Consider the following 18,031-nt stretch of genomic DNA (forward strand, 5'->3'; position numbering starts at 1 on the left):
TGTTCCTCAGATGAAGATGTTTGTTCCTCAGATAAAGATGTTTGTTCCTCAGATGAAGATGTTTGTTCCTCAGATGAAGGTGTTTGTTCCTCAGATGAAGATGATTGTTCCTCAGATGAAGATGTTTGTTCCTCAGATAAAGATGTTTGTTCCTCAGATGAAGGTGTTTGTTCCTCAGATGAAGATGATTGTTCCTCAGATGAAGGTGTTTGTTCCTCAGATGAAGATGATTGTTCCTCAGATGAAGATGGTTGTTCCTAGGATGGAGATGGTTGTTCCTCGGACGAAGATGTTTGTTCCTCAGATGAAGATGTTTGTTCCTCAGATGGAGATGGTTGTTCCTCGGACGAAGATGTTTGTTCCTCAGATGAAGATGTTTGTTCCTCAGATAAAGATGTTTGTTCCTCAGATAAAGATGTTTGTTCCTCAAATTATGGTGATTGTTCCTCAGATGAAGATGTTTGTTCCTCAGATGAAGACGTTTGTTCCTCAGATGAAGATGGTTGTTCCTCAGATGAAGATGGTTGTTCCTCAGAGGAAGGTGTTTGTTCCTCAGATAAAGATGTTTGTTCCTCAGATGGAGATGTTTGTTCCTCAGATGAAGGTGTTTGTTCCTCAGATGAAGATGTTTGTTCCTCAGATGAAGATGGTTGTTCCTCAGATGAAGATGGTTGTTCCTCAGATGAAGATGTTTGTTCCTCAGATGAAGATGTTTGTTCCTCAGATGAAGATGGTTGTTCCTCAGATAAAGATGTTTGTTCCTCAGATGGAGATGTTTGTTCCTCAGATGAAGATGTTTGTTCCTCAGATGAAGTTTTTTTTCATCAGATGGATATATTTGTTCCTCAAATGAAGATGTTTGTTCCTCAGATGGAGATGTTTGTTCCTCAGATGAAGATGTTTGTTCCTCAGATGAAGTTTTTTTTCCTCAGATGGATATATTTGTTCCTCAGATAAAGATGTTTGTTCCTCAGATGGAGATGTTTGTTCCTTAAAATGATGGTGATTGTTCCTCAGATGGAGATATTTGTTCCTCAGATGAAGATGTTTGTTCCTCAGATAAAGATGTTTGTTCCTTAAAATTATGGTGATTGTTCCTCAGATGAAGATGGTTGTTCCTCAGATGAAGATGTTTGTTCCTCAGATAAAGATGATTGTTCCTCAGATGAAGATGGTTGTATCCTCAGATGAAGATGGTTGTTCCTCAGATGAAGATGTTTGTTCCTCAGATAAAGATGATTGTTCCTCAGACGAAGATGTTTGTTCCTCAGATAAAGATGATTGTTCCTCAGACGAAGATGTTTGTTCCTCAGATAAAGATGATTGTTCCTCAGATGAAGATGGTTGTATCCTCAGACGAAGATGTTTGTTCCTCAGATAAAGATGATTGTTCCTCAGACGAAGATGTTTGTTCCTCAGATGTAGATGGTTGTTCCTCAGATGAAGATGTTTGTTCGTCAGATGAAGATGTTTGTTCCTCAGATGAAGATGATTGCTCTCAGATAAAGATGTTTGTTCCTCAGATGAAGATGTTTGTTCCTCAAAGAAAGATGTTTGTTCCTCAGATGAAGATGTTTGTTCCTCAGATGAAGATGATTGTTCCTCGGATGAAGATGTTTGTTCCTCAAAGAAAGATGTTTGTTCCTCAGATGAAGATGTTTGTTCCTCAGATGTAGATGGTTGTTCCTCAGATGAAGATGTTTGTTCGTCAGATGAAGATGTTTGTTCCTCAGATGAAGATGATTGTTCCTCGGATGAAGATGTTTGTTCCTCAAAGAAAGATGTTTGTTCGTCAGATGAAGATGTTTGTTCCTCAGATGAAGATGATTGTTCCTCGGATGAAGATGTTTGTTCCTCAAAGAAAGATGTTTGTTCCTCAGATGAAGGTGTTTGTTCCTAAGATGAAGTTTTTTTTTCCTCAGATGGATATATTTGTTCCTCAGATGGAGATGTTTGTTCCTCAGATGGAGATGTTTGTTCCTCAGATGAAGGTGTTTGTTCCTCAGATGAAGATGATTGTTCCTCAGATGAAGGTGTTTGTTCCTCAGATGAAGATGATTGTTCCTCAGATGGAGATGTTTGTTCCTCAGATGGATATATTTGTTCCTCAGATGAAGATGTCTGTTCCTCAGATGGAGATGTTTGTTCCTCAGATGAAGGTGTTTGTTCCTCAGATGAAGATGATTGTTCCTCAAATGGAGATGTTTGTTCCTCAAAGAAAGATGTTTGTTCCTCAGATGAAGGTGTTTGTTCCTCAGAGAAAGATGTTTGTTCCTCAGATGAAGATGTTTGTTCCTCAGATGGAGATGTTTGTTCCTCAGATGAAGATGTTTGTTCCTCAGATGGAGATGTTTGTTCCTCAGATGAAGGTGTTTGTTCCTCAGATGAAGATGATTGTTCCTCGGATGAAGATGTTTGTTCCTCAGAGAAAGATGTTTGTTCCTCAGATGAAGATGTTTGTTCCTCAGATGGAGATGTTTGTTCCTCAGATGAAGGTGTTTGTTCCTCAGATGAAGATGGTTGTTCCTCAGATGAAGATGTGTGTTCCTCAGATGGAGATGTTTGTTCCTCAGATGAAGGTGTTTGTTCCTAAGATGAAGTTTTTTTCCTCAAATGAAGATGTTTGTTCCTCAGAGAAAGATGTTTGTTCCTCAGATGAAGATGTTTGTTCCTCAGATGAAGATGTTTGTTCCTCAGATGAAGATGTTTGTTCCTCAGATGGAGATGTTTTTTCCTCAGATGAAGGTGTTTGTTCCTAAGATTAAGTTTTTTTTCCTCAAATGAAGATGTTTGTTCCTCAGATGAAGATGTTTTTTCCTCAGATGAAGGTGTTTGTTCCTAAGATTAATTTTTTTTTCCTCAAATGAAGGTGTTTGTTCCTCAGATGAAGATGATTGTTCCTCAGATGAAGATGATTGTTCCTCGGATGAAGATGATTGTTCCTCGGATGAAGATGTTTGTTCCTCAGAGAAAGATGTTTGTTCCTCAGATGAAGATGTTTGTTCCTCAGATGAAGATGTTTGTTCCTCAGAGAAAGATGTTTGTTCCTCAAATTATGGTGATTGTTCCTCAGATGAAGATGTTTGTTCCTCAGATGAAGATGATTGTTCCTCAGATAAAGATGTTTGTTCCTCAGATGAAGATGTTTGTTCCTCAGATGAAGGTGTTTGTTCCTCAGATGAAGATGATTGTTCCTCAGATGAAGATGTTTGTTCCTCAGATAAAGATGTTTGTTCCTCAGATGAAGATGTTTGTTCCTCAGATGAAGGTGTTTGTTCCTCAGATGAAGATGATTGTTCCTCAGATGAAGATGTTTGTTCCTCAGATAAAGATGTTTGTTCCTCAGATGAAGGTGTTTGTTCCTCAGATGAAGATGATTGTTCCTCAGATGAAGGTGTTTGTTCCTCAGATGAAGATGATTGTTCCTCAGATGAAGATGGTTGTTCCTAGGATGGAGATGGTTGTTCCTCGGACGAAGATGTTTGTTCCTCAGATGAAGATGTTTGTTCCTCAGATGGAGATGGTTGTTCCTCGGACGAAGATGTTTGTTCCTCAGATGAAGATGTTTGTTCCTCAGATAAAGATGTTTGTTCCTCAGATAAAGATGTTTGTTCCTCAAATTATGGTGATTGTTCCTCAGATGAAGATGTTTGTTCCTCAGATGAAGACGTTTGTTCCTCAGATGAAGATGGTTGTTCCTCAGATGAAGATGGTTGTTCCTCAGAGGAAGGTGTTTGTTCCTCAGATAAAGATGTTTGTTCCTCAGATGGAGATGTTTGTTCCTCAGATGAAGGTGTTTGTTCCTCAGATGAAGATGTTTGTTCCTCAGATGAAGATGGTTGTTCCTCAGATGAAGATGGTTGTTCCTCAGATGAAGATGTTTGTTCCTCAGATGAAGATGTTTGTTCCTCAGATGAAGATGGTTGTTCCTCAGATAAAGATGTTTGTTCCTCAGATGGAGATGTTTGTTCCTCAGATGAAGATGTTTGTTCCTCAGATGAAGTTTTTTTTCATCAGATGGATATATTTGTTCCTCAAATGAAGATGTTTGTTCCTCAGATGGAGATGTTTGTTCCTCAGATGAAGATGTTTGTTCCTCAGATGAAGTTTTTTTTCCTCAGATGGATATATTTGTTCCTCAGATAAAGATGTTTGTTCCTCAGATAAAGATGTTTGTTCCTCAGATGAAGATGTTTGTTCCTCAGATGAAGGTGTTTGTTCCTCAGATGAAGATGATTGTTCCTCAGATGAAGATGTTTGTTCCTCAGATAAAGATGTTTGTTCCTCAGATGAAGGTGTTTGTTCCTCAGATGAAGATGATTGTTCCTCAGATGAAGGTGTTTGTTCCTCAGATGAAGATGATTGTTCCTCAGATGAAGATGGTTGTTCCTAGGATGGAGATGGTTGTTCCTCGGACGAAGATGTTTGTTCCTCAGATGAAGATGTTTGTTCCTCAGATGGAGATGGTTGTTCCTCGGACGAAGATGTTTGTTCCTCAGATGAAGATGTTTGTTCCTCAGATAAAGATGTTTGTTCCTCAGATAAAGATGTTTGTTCCTCAAATTATGGTGATTGTTCCTCAGATGAAGATGTTTGTTCCTCAGATGAAGACGTTTGTTCCTCAGATGAAGATGGTTGTTCCTCAGATGAAGATGGTTGTTCCTCAGAGGAAGGTGTTTGTTCCTCAGATAAAGATGTTTGTTCCTCAGATGGAGATGTTTGTTCCTCAGATGAAGGTGTTTGTTCCTCAGATGAAGATGTTTGTTCCTCAGATGAAGATGGTTGTTCCTCAGATGAAGATGGTTGTTCCTCAGATGAAGATGTTTGTTCCTCAGATGAAGATGTTTGTTCCTCAGATGAAGATGGTTGTTCCTCAGATAAAGATGTTTGTTCCTCAGATGGAGATGTTTGTTCCTCAGATGAAGATGTTTGTTCCTCAGATGAAGTTTTTTTTCATCAGATGGATATATTTGTTCCTCAAATGAAGATGTTTGTTCCTCAGATGGAGATGTTTGTTCCTCAGATGAAGATGTTTGTTCCTCAGATGAAGTTTTTTTTCCTCAGATGGATATATTTGTTCCTCAGATAAAGATGTTTGTTCCTCAGATGGAGATGTTTGTTCCTTAAAATGATGGTGATTGTTCCTCAGATGGAGATATTTGTTCCTCAGATGAAGATGTTTGTTCCTCAGATAAAGATGTTTGTTCCTTAAAATTATGGTGATTGTTCCTCAGATGAAGATGGTTGTTCCTCAGATGAAGATGTTTGTTCCTCAGATAAAGATGATTGTTCCTCAGATGAAGATGGTTGTATCCTCAGATGAAGATGGTTGTTCCTCAGATGAAGATGTTTGTTCCTCAGATAAAGATGATTGTTCCTCAGACGAAGATGTTTGTTCCTCAGATAAAGATGATTGTTCCTCAGACGAAGATGTTTGTTCCTCAGATAAAGATGATTGTTCCTCAGATGAAGATGGTTGTATCCTCAGACGAAGATGTTTGTTCCTCAGATAAAGATGATTGTTCCTCAGACGAAGATGTTTGTTCCTCAGATGTAGATGGTTGTTCCTCAGATGAAGATGTTTGTTCGTCAGATGAAGATGTTTGTTCCTCAGATGAAGATGATTGCTCTCAGATAAAGATGTTTGTTCCTCAGATGAAGATGTTTGTTCCTCAAAGAAAGATGTTTGTTCCTCAGATGAAGATGTTTGTTCCTCAGATGAAGATGATTGTTCCTCGGATGAAGATGTTTGTTCCTCAAAGAAAGATGTTTGTTCCTCAGATGAAGATGTTTGTTCCTCAGATGTAGATGGTTGTTCCTCAGATGAAGATGTTTGTTCGTCAGATGAAGATGTTTGTTCCTCAGATGAAGATGATTGTTCCTCGGATGAAGATGTTTGTTCCTCAAAGAAAGATGTTTGTTCGTCAGATGAAGATGTTTGTTCCTCAGATGAAGATGATTGTTCCTCGGATGAAGATGTTTGTTCCTCAAAGAAAGATGTTTGTTCCTCAGATGAAGGTGTTTGTTCCTAAGATGAAGTTTTTTTTTCCTCAGATGGATATATTTGTTCCTCAGATGGAGATGTTTGTTCCTCAGATGGAGATGTTTGTTCCTCAGATGAAGGTGTTTGTTCCTCAGATGAAGATGATTGTTCCTCAGATGAAGGTGTTTGTTCCTCAGATGAAGATGATTGTTCCTCAGATGGAGATGTTTGTTCCTCAGATGGATATATTTGTTCCTCAGATGAAGATGTCTGTTCCTCAGATGGAGATGTTTGTTCCTCAGATGAAGGTGTTTGTTCCTCAGATGAAGATGATTGTTCCTCAAATGGAGATGTTTGTTCCTCAAAGAAAGATGTTTGTTCCTCAGATGAAGGTGTTTGTTCCTCAGAGAAAGATGTTTGTTCCTCAGATGAAGATGTTTGTTCCTCAGATGGAGATGTTTGTTCCTCAGATGAAGATGTTTGTTCCTCAGATGGAGATGTTTGTTCCTCAGATGAAGGTGTTTGTTCCTCAGATGAAGATGATTGTTCCTCGGATGAAGATGTTTGTTCCTCAGAGAAAGATGTTTGTTCCTCAGATGAAGATGTTTGTTCCTCAGATGGAGATGTTTGTTCCTCAGATGAAGGTGTTTGTTCCTCAGATGAAGATGTTTGTTCCTCAGATGAAGATGTGTGTTCCTCAGATGGAGATGTTTGTTCCTCAGATGAAGGTGTTTGTTCCTAAGATGAAGTTTTTTTCCTCAAATGAAGATGTTTGTTCCTCAGAGAAAGATGTTTGTTCCTCAGATGAAGATGTTTGTTCCTCAGATGAAGATGTTTGTTCCTCAGATGAAGATGTTTGTTCCTCAGATGAAGATGTTTGTTCCTCAGATGAAGATGTTTTTTCCTCAGATGAAGGTGTTTGTTCCTAAGATTAAGTTTTTTTTCCTCAAATGAAGATGTTTGTTCCTCAGATGAAGATGTTTTTTCCTCAGATGAAGGTGTTTGTTCCTAAGATTAATTTTTTTTTCCTCAAATGAAGGTGTTTGTTCCTCAGATGAAGATGATTGTTCCTCAGATGAAGATGATTGTTCCTCGGATGAAGATGATTGTTCCTCGGATGAAGATGTTTGTTCCTCAGAGAAAGATGTTTGTTCCTCAGATGAAGATGTTTGTTCCTCAGATGAAGGTGTTTGTTCCTCAGATGAATATGTTTGTTCCTCAGATGAAGGTCTTTGTTCCTCAGATAAAGATGTTTGTTCCTCAGATGAAGATGTTTGTTCCTCAAAGAAAGATGTTTGTTCCTCAGATGAAGATGTTTGTTCCTCAGATGAAGATGATTGTTCCTCGGATGAAGATGTTTGTTCCTCAAAGAAAGATGTTTGTTCCTCAGATGAAGATGTTTGTTCCTCAGATGTAGATGGTTGTTCCTCAGATGAAGATGTTTGTTCGTCAGATGAAGATGTTTGTTCCTCAGATGAAGATGATTGTTCCTTGGATGAAGATGTTTGTTCCTCAAAGAAAGATGTTTGTTCGTCAGATGAAGATGTTTGTTCCTCAGATGAAGATGATTGTTCCTCGGATGAAGATGTTTGTTCCTCCAAGAAAGATGTTTGTTCCTCAGATGAAGGTGTTTGTTCCTAAGATGAAGTTTTTTTTTCCTCAGATGGATATATTTGTTCCTCAGATGGAGATGTTTGTTCCTCAGATGGAGATGTTTGTTCCTAAGATGAAGGTGTTTGTTCCTCAGATGAAGATGATTGTTCCTCAGATGAAGGTGTTTGTTCCTCAGATGAAGATGATTGTTCCTCAGATGGAGATGTTTGTTCCTCAGATGGATATATTTGTTCCTCAGATGAAGATGTTTGTTCCTCAGATGAAGGTGTTTGTTCCTCAGATGAAGATGATTGTTCCTCAGATGAAGGTGTTTGTTCCTCAGATGAAGATGATTGTTCCTCAGATGAAGGTGTTTGTTCCTCAGATGAAGATGACTGTTCCTCAGATGAAGATGATTGTTCCTCAGATGGATATATTTGTTCCTCAGATGAAGATGTTTGTTCCTCAGATGGAGATGTTCGTTCCTCAGATGAAGGTGTTTGTTCCTCAGATTAAGATGATTGTTCCTCAAATGGAGATGTTTGTTCCTCAAAGAAAGATGTTTGTTCCTCAGATGAAGGTGTTTGTTCCTCAGAGAAAGATGTTTGTTCCTCAGATGAAGATGTTTGTTCCTCAGATGGAGATGTTTGTTCCTCAGATGAAGATGTTTGTTCCTCAGATGGAGATGTGTGTTCCTCGGATGAAGATGTTTGTTCCTCAGAGAAAGATGTTTGTTCCTCAGATGAAGATGTTTGTTCCTCAGATGGAGATGTTTGTTCCTCAGATGAAGGTGTTTGTTCCTCAGATGAAGATGTTTGTTCCTCAGATGAAGATGTGTGTTCCTCAGATGGAGATGTTTGTTCCTCAGATGAAGGTGTTTGTTCCTAAGATGAAGTTTTTTTCCTCAAATGAAGATGTTTGTTCCTCAGAGAAAGATGTTTGTTCCTCAGATGAAGATGTTTGTTCCTCAGATGAAGATGTTTGTTCCTCAGATGAAGATGTTTGTTCCTCAGATGGAGATGTTTTTTCCTCAGATGAAGGTGTTTGTTCCTAAGATTAAGTTTTTTTTCCTCAAATGAAGATGTTTGTTCCTCAGATGAAGATGTTTTTTCCTCAGATGAAGGTGTTTGTTCCTAAGATTAATTTTTTTTTCCTCAAATGAAGGTGTTTGTTCCTCAGATGAAGATGATTGTTCCTCAGATGAAGATGATTGTTCCTCGGATGAAGATGATTGTTCCTCGGATGAAGATGTTTGTTCCTCAGAGAAAGATGTTTGTTCCTCAGATGAAGATGTTTGTTCCTCAGATGAAGGTGTTTGTTCCTCAGATGAATATGTTTGTTCCTCAGATGAAGGTCTTTGTTCCTCAGATAAAGATGTTTGTTCCTCAGATGAAGATGTTTGTTCCTCAAAGAAAGATGTTTGTTCCTCAGATGAAGATGTTTGTTCCTCAGATGAAGATGATTGTTCCTCGGATGAAGATGTTTGTTCCTCAAAGAAAGATGTTTGTTCCTCAGATGAAGATGTTTGTTCCTCAGATGTAGATGGTTGTTCCTCAGATGAAGATGTTTGTTCGTCAGATGAAGATGTTTGTTCCTCAGATGAAGATGATTGTTCCTTGGATGAAGATGTTTGTTCCTCAAAGAAAGATGTTTGTTCGTCAGATGAAGATGTTTGTTCCTCAGATGAAGATGATTGTTCCTCGGATGAAGATGTTTGTTCCTCCAAGAAAGATGTTTGTTCCTCAGATGAAGGTGTTTGTTCCTAAGATGAAGTTTTTTTTTCCTCAGATGGATATATTTGTTCCTCAGATGGAGATGTTTGTTCCTCAGATGGAGATGTTTGTTCCTAAGATGAAGGTGTTTGTTCCTCAGATGAAGATGATTGTTCCTCAGATGAAGGTGTTTGTTCCTCAGATGAAGATGATTGTTCCTCAGATGGAGATGTTTGTTCCTCAGATGGATATATTTGTTCCTCAGATGAAGATGTTTGTTCCTCAGATGAAGGTGTTTGTTCCTCAGATGAAGATGATTGTTCCTCAGATGAAGGTGTTTGTTCCTCAGATGAAGATGATTGTTCCTCAGATGAAGGTGTTTGTTCCTCAGATGAAGATGACTGTTCCTCAGATGAAGATGATTGTTCCTCAGATGGATATATTTGTTCCTCAGATGAAGATGTTTGTTCCTCAGATGGAGATGTTCGTTCCTCAGATGAAGGTGTTTGTTCCTCAGATTAAGATGATTGTTCCTCAAATGGAGATGTTTGTTCCTCAAAGAAAGATGTTTGTTCCTCAGATGAAGGTGTTTGTTCCTCAGAGAAAGATGTTTGTTCCTCAGATGAAGATGTTTGTTCCTCAGATGGAGATGTTTGTTCCTCAGATGAAGATGTTTGTTCCTCAGATGGAGATGTGTGTTCCTCAGATGAAGGTGTTTGTTCCTCAGATGAAGATGATTGTTCCTCGGATGAAGATGTTTGTTCCTCAGAGAAAGATGTTTGTTCCTCAGATGAAGATGTTTGTTCCTCAGATGGAGATGTTTGTTCCTCAGATGAAGGTGTTTGTTCCTCAGATGAAGATGTTTGTTCCTCAGATGAAGATGTGTGTTCCTCAGATGGAGATGTTTGTTCCTCAGATGAAGGTGTTTGTTCCTAAGATGAAGTTTTTTTCCTCAAATGAAGATGTTTGTTCCTCAGAGAAAGATGTTTGTTCCTCAGATGAAGATGTTTGTTCCTCAGATGAAGATGTTTGTTCCTCAGATGAAGATGTTTGTTCCTCAGATGGAGATGTTTTTTCCTCAGATGAAGATGTTTGTTCCTAAGATTAAGTTTTTTTTCCTCAAATGAAGATGTTTGTTCCTCAGATGGAGATGTTTTTTCCTCAGATGAAGATGTTTGTTCCTCAGATGAAGATGTTTGTTCCTCAGATGAAGGTGTTTGTTCCTAAGATTAATTTTTTTTTCCTCAAATGAAGCTGTTTGTTCCTCAGATGAAGATGATTGTTCCTCAGATGAAGATGATTGTTCCTCGGATGAAGATGATTGTTCCTCGGATGAAGATGTTTGTTCCTCAGAGAAAGATGTTTGTTCCTCAGATGAAGATGTTTGTTCCTCAGATGAAGGTGTTTGTTCCTCAGATGAATATGTTTGTTCCTCAGATGAAGGTCTTTGTTCCTCAGACGAAGATGTTTGTTCTCAGATGAAGATGATTGTTCCTCAAATTATGGTGATTGTTCCTCAGATGAAGATGTTTGTTCCTCAGAGAAAGATGTTTGTTCCTCAAATTATGGTGATTGTTCCTCAGATGAAGATGTTTGTTCCTCAGATGAAGATGTTTGTTCCTCAGAGAAAGATGTTTGTTCCTCAAATTATGGTGATTGTTCCTCAGATGAAGATGTTTGTTCCTCAGATGAAGATGATTGTTCCTCAGATAAAGATGTTTGTTCCTCAGATGAAGATGTTTGTTCCTCAGATGAAGGTGTTTGTTCCTCAGATGAAGATGATTGTTCCTCAGATGAAGATGTTTGTTCCTCAGATAAAGATGTTTGTTCCTCAGATGAAGATGTTTGTTCCTCAGATGAAGGTGTTTGTTCCTCAGATGAAGATGATTGTTCCTCAGATGAAGATGTTTGTTCCTCAGATAAAGATGTTTGTTCCTCAGATGAAGGTGTTTGTTCCTCAGATGAAGATGATTGTTCCTCAGATGAAGGTGTTTGTTCCTCAGATGAAGATGATTGTTCCTCAGATGAAGATGGTTGTTCCTAGGATGGAGATGGTTGTTCCTCGGACGAAGATGTTTGTTCCTCAGATGAAGATGTTTGTTCCTCAGATGGAGATGGTTGTTCCTCGGACGAAGATGTTTGTTCCTCAGATGAAGATGTTTGTTCCTCAGATAAAGATGTTTGTTCCTCAGATAAAGATGTTTGTTCCTCAAATTATGGTGATTGTTCCTCAGATGAAGATGTTTGTTCCTCAGATGAAGACGTTTGTTCCTCAGATGAAGATGGTTGTTCCTCAGATGAAGATGGTTGTTCCTCAGAGGAAGGTGTTTGTTCCTCAGATAAAGATGTTTGTTCCTCAGATGGAGATGTTTGTTCCTCAGATGAAGGTGTTTGTTCCTCAGATGAAGATGTTTGTTCCTCAGATGAAGATGGTTGTTCCTCAGATGAAGATGGTTGTTCCTCAGATGAAGATGTTTGTTCCTCAGATGAAGATGTTTGTTCCTCAGATGAAGATGGTTGTTCCTCAGATAAAGATGTTTGTTCCTCAGATGGAGATGTTTGTTCCTCAGATGAAGATGTTTGTTCCTCAGATGAAGTTTTTTTTCATCAGATGGATATATTTGTTCCTCAGATGAAGATGTTTGTTCCTCAGATGGAGATGTTTGTTCCTCAGATGAAGATGTTTGTTCCTCAGATGAAGTTTTTTTTCCTCAGATGGATATATTTGTTCCTCAGATAAAGATGTTTGTTCCTCAGATGGAGATGTTTGTTCCTCAGATGAAGATGTTTGTTCCTCAGATGAAGTTTTTTTTCCTCAGATGGATATATTTGTTCCTCAGATAAAGATGTTTGTTCCTCAGATGAAGATGTTTGTTCCTCAGATGAAGTTTTTTTTCCTCAGATGGATATATTTGTTCCTCAGATAAAGATGTTTGTTCCTCAGATGGAGATGTTTGTTCCTCAGATGAAGATGTTTGTTCCTCAGATGAAGTTTTTTTTCCTCAGATGGAGATGTTTGTTCCTCAGATGGAGATGTTTGTTCCTAAGATGAAGTTTTTTTTCCTCAGATGGATATATTTGTTCCTCAGATGAAGATGTTTGTTCCTCAGATGGAGATGTTTGTTCCTCAGACGAAGATGTTTGTTCCTCAAATTATGGTGATTTTTCCTCAGATGAAGATGTTTGTTCCTCAGATGAAGATGGTTGTTCCTCAGACGAAGATGTTTGTTCCTCAGATGAAGATGTTTGTTTGTTCCTCAGATGAAGATGTTTGTTCCTCAGATGAAGATGTTTGTTCCTCGGATGAAGATGTTTGTTCCTCAGAGAAAGATGTTTGTTCCTCAGATGGAGATGTTTGTTCCTCAGATGGAGATGGTTGTTCCTCAGATGAAGGTGTTTGTTCCTCAGATGGAGATGGTTGTTCCTCAGATGAAGGTGTTTGTTCCTAAGATGAAGTTTTTTTCCCTCAGATGGATATATTTGTTCCTCAGATGAAGATGTTTGTTCCTCAGATGGAGATGTTTGTTCCTCAGATGAAGATGTTTGTTCCTCAGATGGAGTTGTTTGTTCCTCAGATGAAGGTGTTTGTTCCTCAGATGAAGATGATTGTTCCTCGGATGAAGATGTTTGTTCCTCAGAGAAAGATGTTTGTTCCTCAGATGAAGTTTATTTTCCTCAGATGGATATATTTGTTCCTCAGATGAAGATGTTTGTTCCTCAGATGAAGTTTATTTTCCTCAGATGGATATATTTGTTCCTCAGATGAAGATGTTTGTTCCTCAGATGGATATATTTGTTCCTCAGATGAAGATGTTTGTTCCTCAGATGTTCACCAACACATAGACACGACTCTACAGTGAAAGAAGAACTTGTGATCTACCTTCGTCACGGGGGTTTCTTTGGACTTGGACTCGAACAGATGCTCCAGTTTTGCTGTATCGATCTTGACCGAGTCCAGTTTAGACCAGAAGGAATCTCCGCTTCTCCTGTAGTCTCTGTGCTGAGAGTCTGAGGCTCGAACCTTAAGAGGAACATCAGCCATTAGTTTTCAAAGATCAACTTTCACTCGACTAGAATTTAATCGATTTGTTGGACTTTGACGTGAATTTATCTATAATATGTTGTGTTGTATCTTTGAACTTGTCATGTGATGATGTGTCACGTGATGATGTGTCATGTGATGATGTGTCATGTTATGATGTGTCATGTGATGATGTGTCATGTGATGATGTGTCATGTGATGATGTGTCATGTGATGATGTGTCATGTGATGATGTATCATGTGATGATGTATCATGTGATGATGTGTCATGTGATGATGTGTCATGTTATGATGTGTCATGTGATGTTGTGTCATGTGATGATGTGTCATGTGATGTTGTGTCATGTGATGATGTGTCATGTGATGATGTATCATGTGATGATGTGTCATGTGATGTTGTGTCATGTGATGATGTGTCATGTGATGATGTATCATGTGATGATGTATCATGTGATGATGTGTCATGTTACGATGTGTCATGTGATGATGTGTCATGTTATGATGTGTCATGTGATGATGTGTCATGTGATGATGTGATGATGTGTCATGTGATGATGTATCATGTGATGATGTGTCATGTGATGATGTGTCATGTGATGATGTGTCATGTTATGATGTGTCATGTGATGATGTGTCATGTGATGATGTGTCATGTGATGTTGTGTCATGTTATGATGTATCATGTGATGATGTGTCATGTTATGATGTATCATGTGATGATGTGTCATGTTATGATGTGTCATGTTATGATGTGTCATGTGATGATGTGTCATGTGATGATGTATCATGTGATGATGTATCATGTGATGATGTGTCATGTGATGATGTGTCATGTGATGATGTGTCATGTTATGATGTGTCATGTGATGATGTGTCATGTGATGATGTGTCATGTGATGTTGTGTCATGTTATGATGTATCATGTGATGATGTATCATGTGATGATGTGTCATGTTATGATGTATCATGTGATGATGTGTCATGTTATGATGTGTCATGTTATGATGTGTCATGTGATGATGTGTCATGTGATGATGTATCATGTGATGATGTGTCATGTGATGTTGTATCATGTGATGATGTGTCATGTGATGATGTGTCATGTGATGATGTGTCATGTGATGATGTGTCATGTGATGATGTGTCATGTGATGATGTGTCATGTGATGATGTGTCATGTGATGATGTATCATGTGATGATGTATCATGTGATGATGTGTCATGTGATGATGTGTCATGTTATGATGTGTCATGTGATGTTGTGTCATGTGATGATGTGTCATGTGATGTTGTGTCATGTGATGATGTGTCATGTGATGATGTATCATGTGATGATGTGTCATGTGATGTTGTGTCATGTGATGATGTGTCATGTGATGATGTATCATGTGATGATGTATCATGTGATGATGTGTCATGTTACGATGTGTCATGTGATGATGTGTCATGTTATGATGTGTCATGTGTGATGATGATGATGTATCATGTGATGATGTGTCATGTGATGATGTGTCATGTGATGATGTGTCATGTTATGATGTGTCATGTGATGATGTGTCATGTGATGATGTGTCATGTGATGTTGTGTCATGTTATGATGTATCATGTGATGATGTGTCATGTTATGATGTATCATGTGATGATGTGTCATGTTATGATGTGTCATGTTATGATGTGTCATGTGATGATGTGTCATGTGATGATGTGTCATGTGATGATGTGTCATGTGATGATGTGTCATGTGATGATGTGATGATGTGTCATGTGATGATGTGTCATGTGATGATGTGTCATGTGATGATGTGTCATGTGATGTTGTGTCATGTGATGTTGTGTCATGTGATGTTGTGTCATGTGATGATGTGTCATGTGATGATGTGTCATGTGATGATGTGTCATGTGATGATGTGTCATGTGATGATGTGTCATGTGATGTTGTGTCATGTGATGTTGTGTCATGTGATGATGTGTCATGTGATGATGTGTCATGTGATGATGTATCATGTGATGATGTGTCATGTGATGATGTGTCATGTGATGATGTGTCATGTGATGATGTGTCATGTTATGATGTGTCATGTGATGATGTGTCATGTGATGGTGTGTCATGTTATGATGTGTCATGTTATGATGTGTCATGTGATGATGTGTCATGTGATGATGTATCATGTGATGATGTGTCATGTGATGATGTGTCATGTGATGTTGTGTCATGTGATGATGTGTCATGTGATGTTGTGTCATGTGATGATGTGTCATGTGATGATGTGTCATGTGATGATGTGTCATGTGATGATGTGTCATGTGATGTTGTGTCATGTGATGATGTGTCATGTTATGATGTATCATGTGATGATGTGTCATGTGATGATGTGTCATGTGATGTTGTGTCATGTGATGATGTATCATGTGATGATGTGTCATGTGATGATGTGTCATGTGATGATGTGTCATGTGATGTTGTGTCATGTGATGTTGTGTCATGTGATGATGTATCATGTGATGATGTGTCATGTTATGATGTGTCATGTGATGATGTGTCATGTGATGTTGTGTCATGTTATGATGTGTCATGTGATGTTGTGTCATGTGATGATGTGTCATGTGATGTTGTGTCATGTGATGTTGTGTCATGTGATGTTGTGTCATGTGATGTTGTGTCATGTGATGTTGTGTCATGTGATGATGTGGCATGTGATGTTGTGTCATGTGATGTTGTGTCATGTGATGATGTGTCATGTGATGTTGTGTCATGTGATGTTGTGTCATGTGATGTTGTGTCATGTGATGATGTGTCATGTGATGTTGTGTCATGTGATGTTGTGTCATGTGATGATGTGTCATGTGATGTTGTGTCATGTGATGATGTGTCATGTGATGTTGTGTCATGTGATGATGTGTCATGTGATGTTGTGTCATGTGATGATGTGTCATGTGATGTTGTGTCATGTGATGATGTGTCATGTGATGATGTGTCATGTGATGATGTGTCATGTGATGTTGTGTCATGTGATGTTGTGTCATGTTATGATGTGTCATGTTATGATGTGTCATGTGATGATGTATCATGTGATGATGTATCATGTGATGATGTGTCATGTTATGATGTATCATGTGATGATGTATCATGTGATGATGTGTCATGTTATGATGTGTCATGTTATGATGTATCATGTGATGATGTGTCATGTTATGATGTGTCATGTGATGATGTGTCATGTGATGATGTGTCATGTGATGTTGTGTCATGTGATGATGTGTCATGTGATGATGTGTCATGTGATGATGTGTCATGTGATGATGTGTCATGTGATGTTGTGTCATGTGATGATGTGTCATGTTATGATGTATCATGTGATGATGTGTCATGTGATGATGTGTCATGTTATGATGTGTCATGTGATGTTGTGTCATGTGATGATGTGTCATGTGATGATGTGTCATGTGATGATGTGTCATGTTATGATGTGTCATGTTATGATGTGTCATGTGATGATGTGTCATGTGATGATGTGTCATGTGATGTTGTGTCATGTGATGTTGTGTCATGTGATGATGTATCATGTGATGATGTGTCATGTGATGTTGTGTCATGTTATGATGTGTCATGTGATGTTGTGTCATGTGATGATGTGTCATGTGATGATGTGTCATGTGATGTTGTGTCATGTGATGATGTGTCATGTGATGATGTGTCATGTGATGATGTGTCATGTGATGATGTGTCATGTGATGTTGTGTCATGTGATGTTGTGTCATGTGATGATGTGTCATGTTATGATGTATCATGTGATGATGTGTCATGTGATGATGTATCATGTGATGATGTGTCATGTTATGATGTGTCATGTTATGATGTGTCATGTTATGATGTGTCATGTTATGATGTGTCATGTTATGATGTATCATGTGATGATGTGTCATGTGATGATGTGTCATGTTATGATGTGTCATGTTATGATGTGTCATGTGATGATGTATCATGTGATGATGTGTCATGTGATGATGTGTCATGTTATGATGTGTCATGTGATGTTGTGTCATGTGATGATGTGTCATGTGATGATGTGTCATGTGATGATGTGTCATGTTATGATGTGTCATGTTATGATGTGTCATGTGATGATGTGTCATGTGATGATGTGTCATGTGATGTTGTGTCATGTGATGTTGTGTCATGTGATGTTGTGTCATGTGATGATGTATCATGTGATGATGTGTCATGTGATGTTGTGTCATGTTATGATGTGTCATGTGATGTTGTGTCATGTGATGATGTGTCATGTGATGTTGTGTCATGTGATGTTGTGTCATGTGATGTTGTGTCATGTGATGTTGTGTCATGTGATGTTGTGTCATGTGATGTTGTGTCATGTGATGATGTGTCATGTGATGTTGTGTCATGTGATGTTGTGTCATGTGATGTTGTGTCATGTGATGTTGTGTCATGTGATGTTGTGTCATGTGATGATGTGGCATGTGATGTTGTGTCATGTGATGTTGTGTCATGTGATGATGTGTCATGTGATGTTGTGTCATGTGATGTTGTGTCATGTGATGTTGTGTCATGTGATGATGTGTCATGTGATGTTGTGTCATGTGATGATGTGTCATGTGATGATGTGTCATGTGATGTTGTGTCATGTGATGATGTGTCATGTGATGTTGTGTCATGTGATGATGTGGCATGTGATGTTGTGT

General features: G+C 38.4%; 1 protein-coding gene across 1 annotated transcript in view; it reads right to left on the bottom strand.

Annotated features, from left to right (window-relative positions):
* fhod3a (formin homology 2 domain containing 3a) overlaps nt 1–18,031 on the bottom strand; it is a 110,143-nt gene that overhangs the window by 24,735 nt on the left and 67,377 nt on the right. Inside the window, exon 18 of the mRNA XM_087786110.1 lies at nt 13,169–13,309. Within this exon, the coding sequence (XP_087642236.1) occupies nt 13,169–13,309 (141 nt within the window). The remainder of the gene's footprint in view (nt 1–13,168; nt 13,310–18,031) is intronic.

Source organism: Callionymus lyra, chromosome 3, assembly GCF_982586985.1.
Source record: "Callionymus lyra chromosome 3, fCalLyr1.hap1.1, whole genome shotgun sequence".
NCBI classification, from domain to species: domain Eukaryota; kingdom Metazoa; phylum Chordata; class Actinopteri; order Syngnathiformes; family Callionymidae; genus Callionymus; species Callionymus lyra.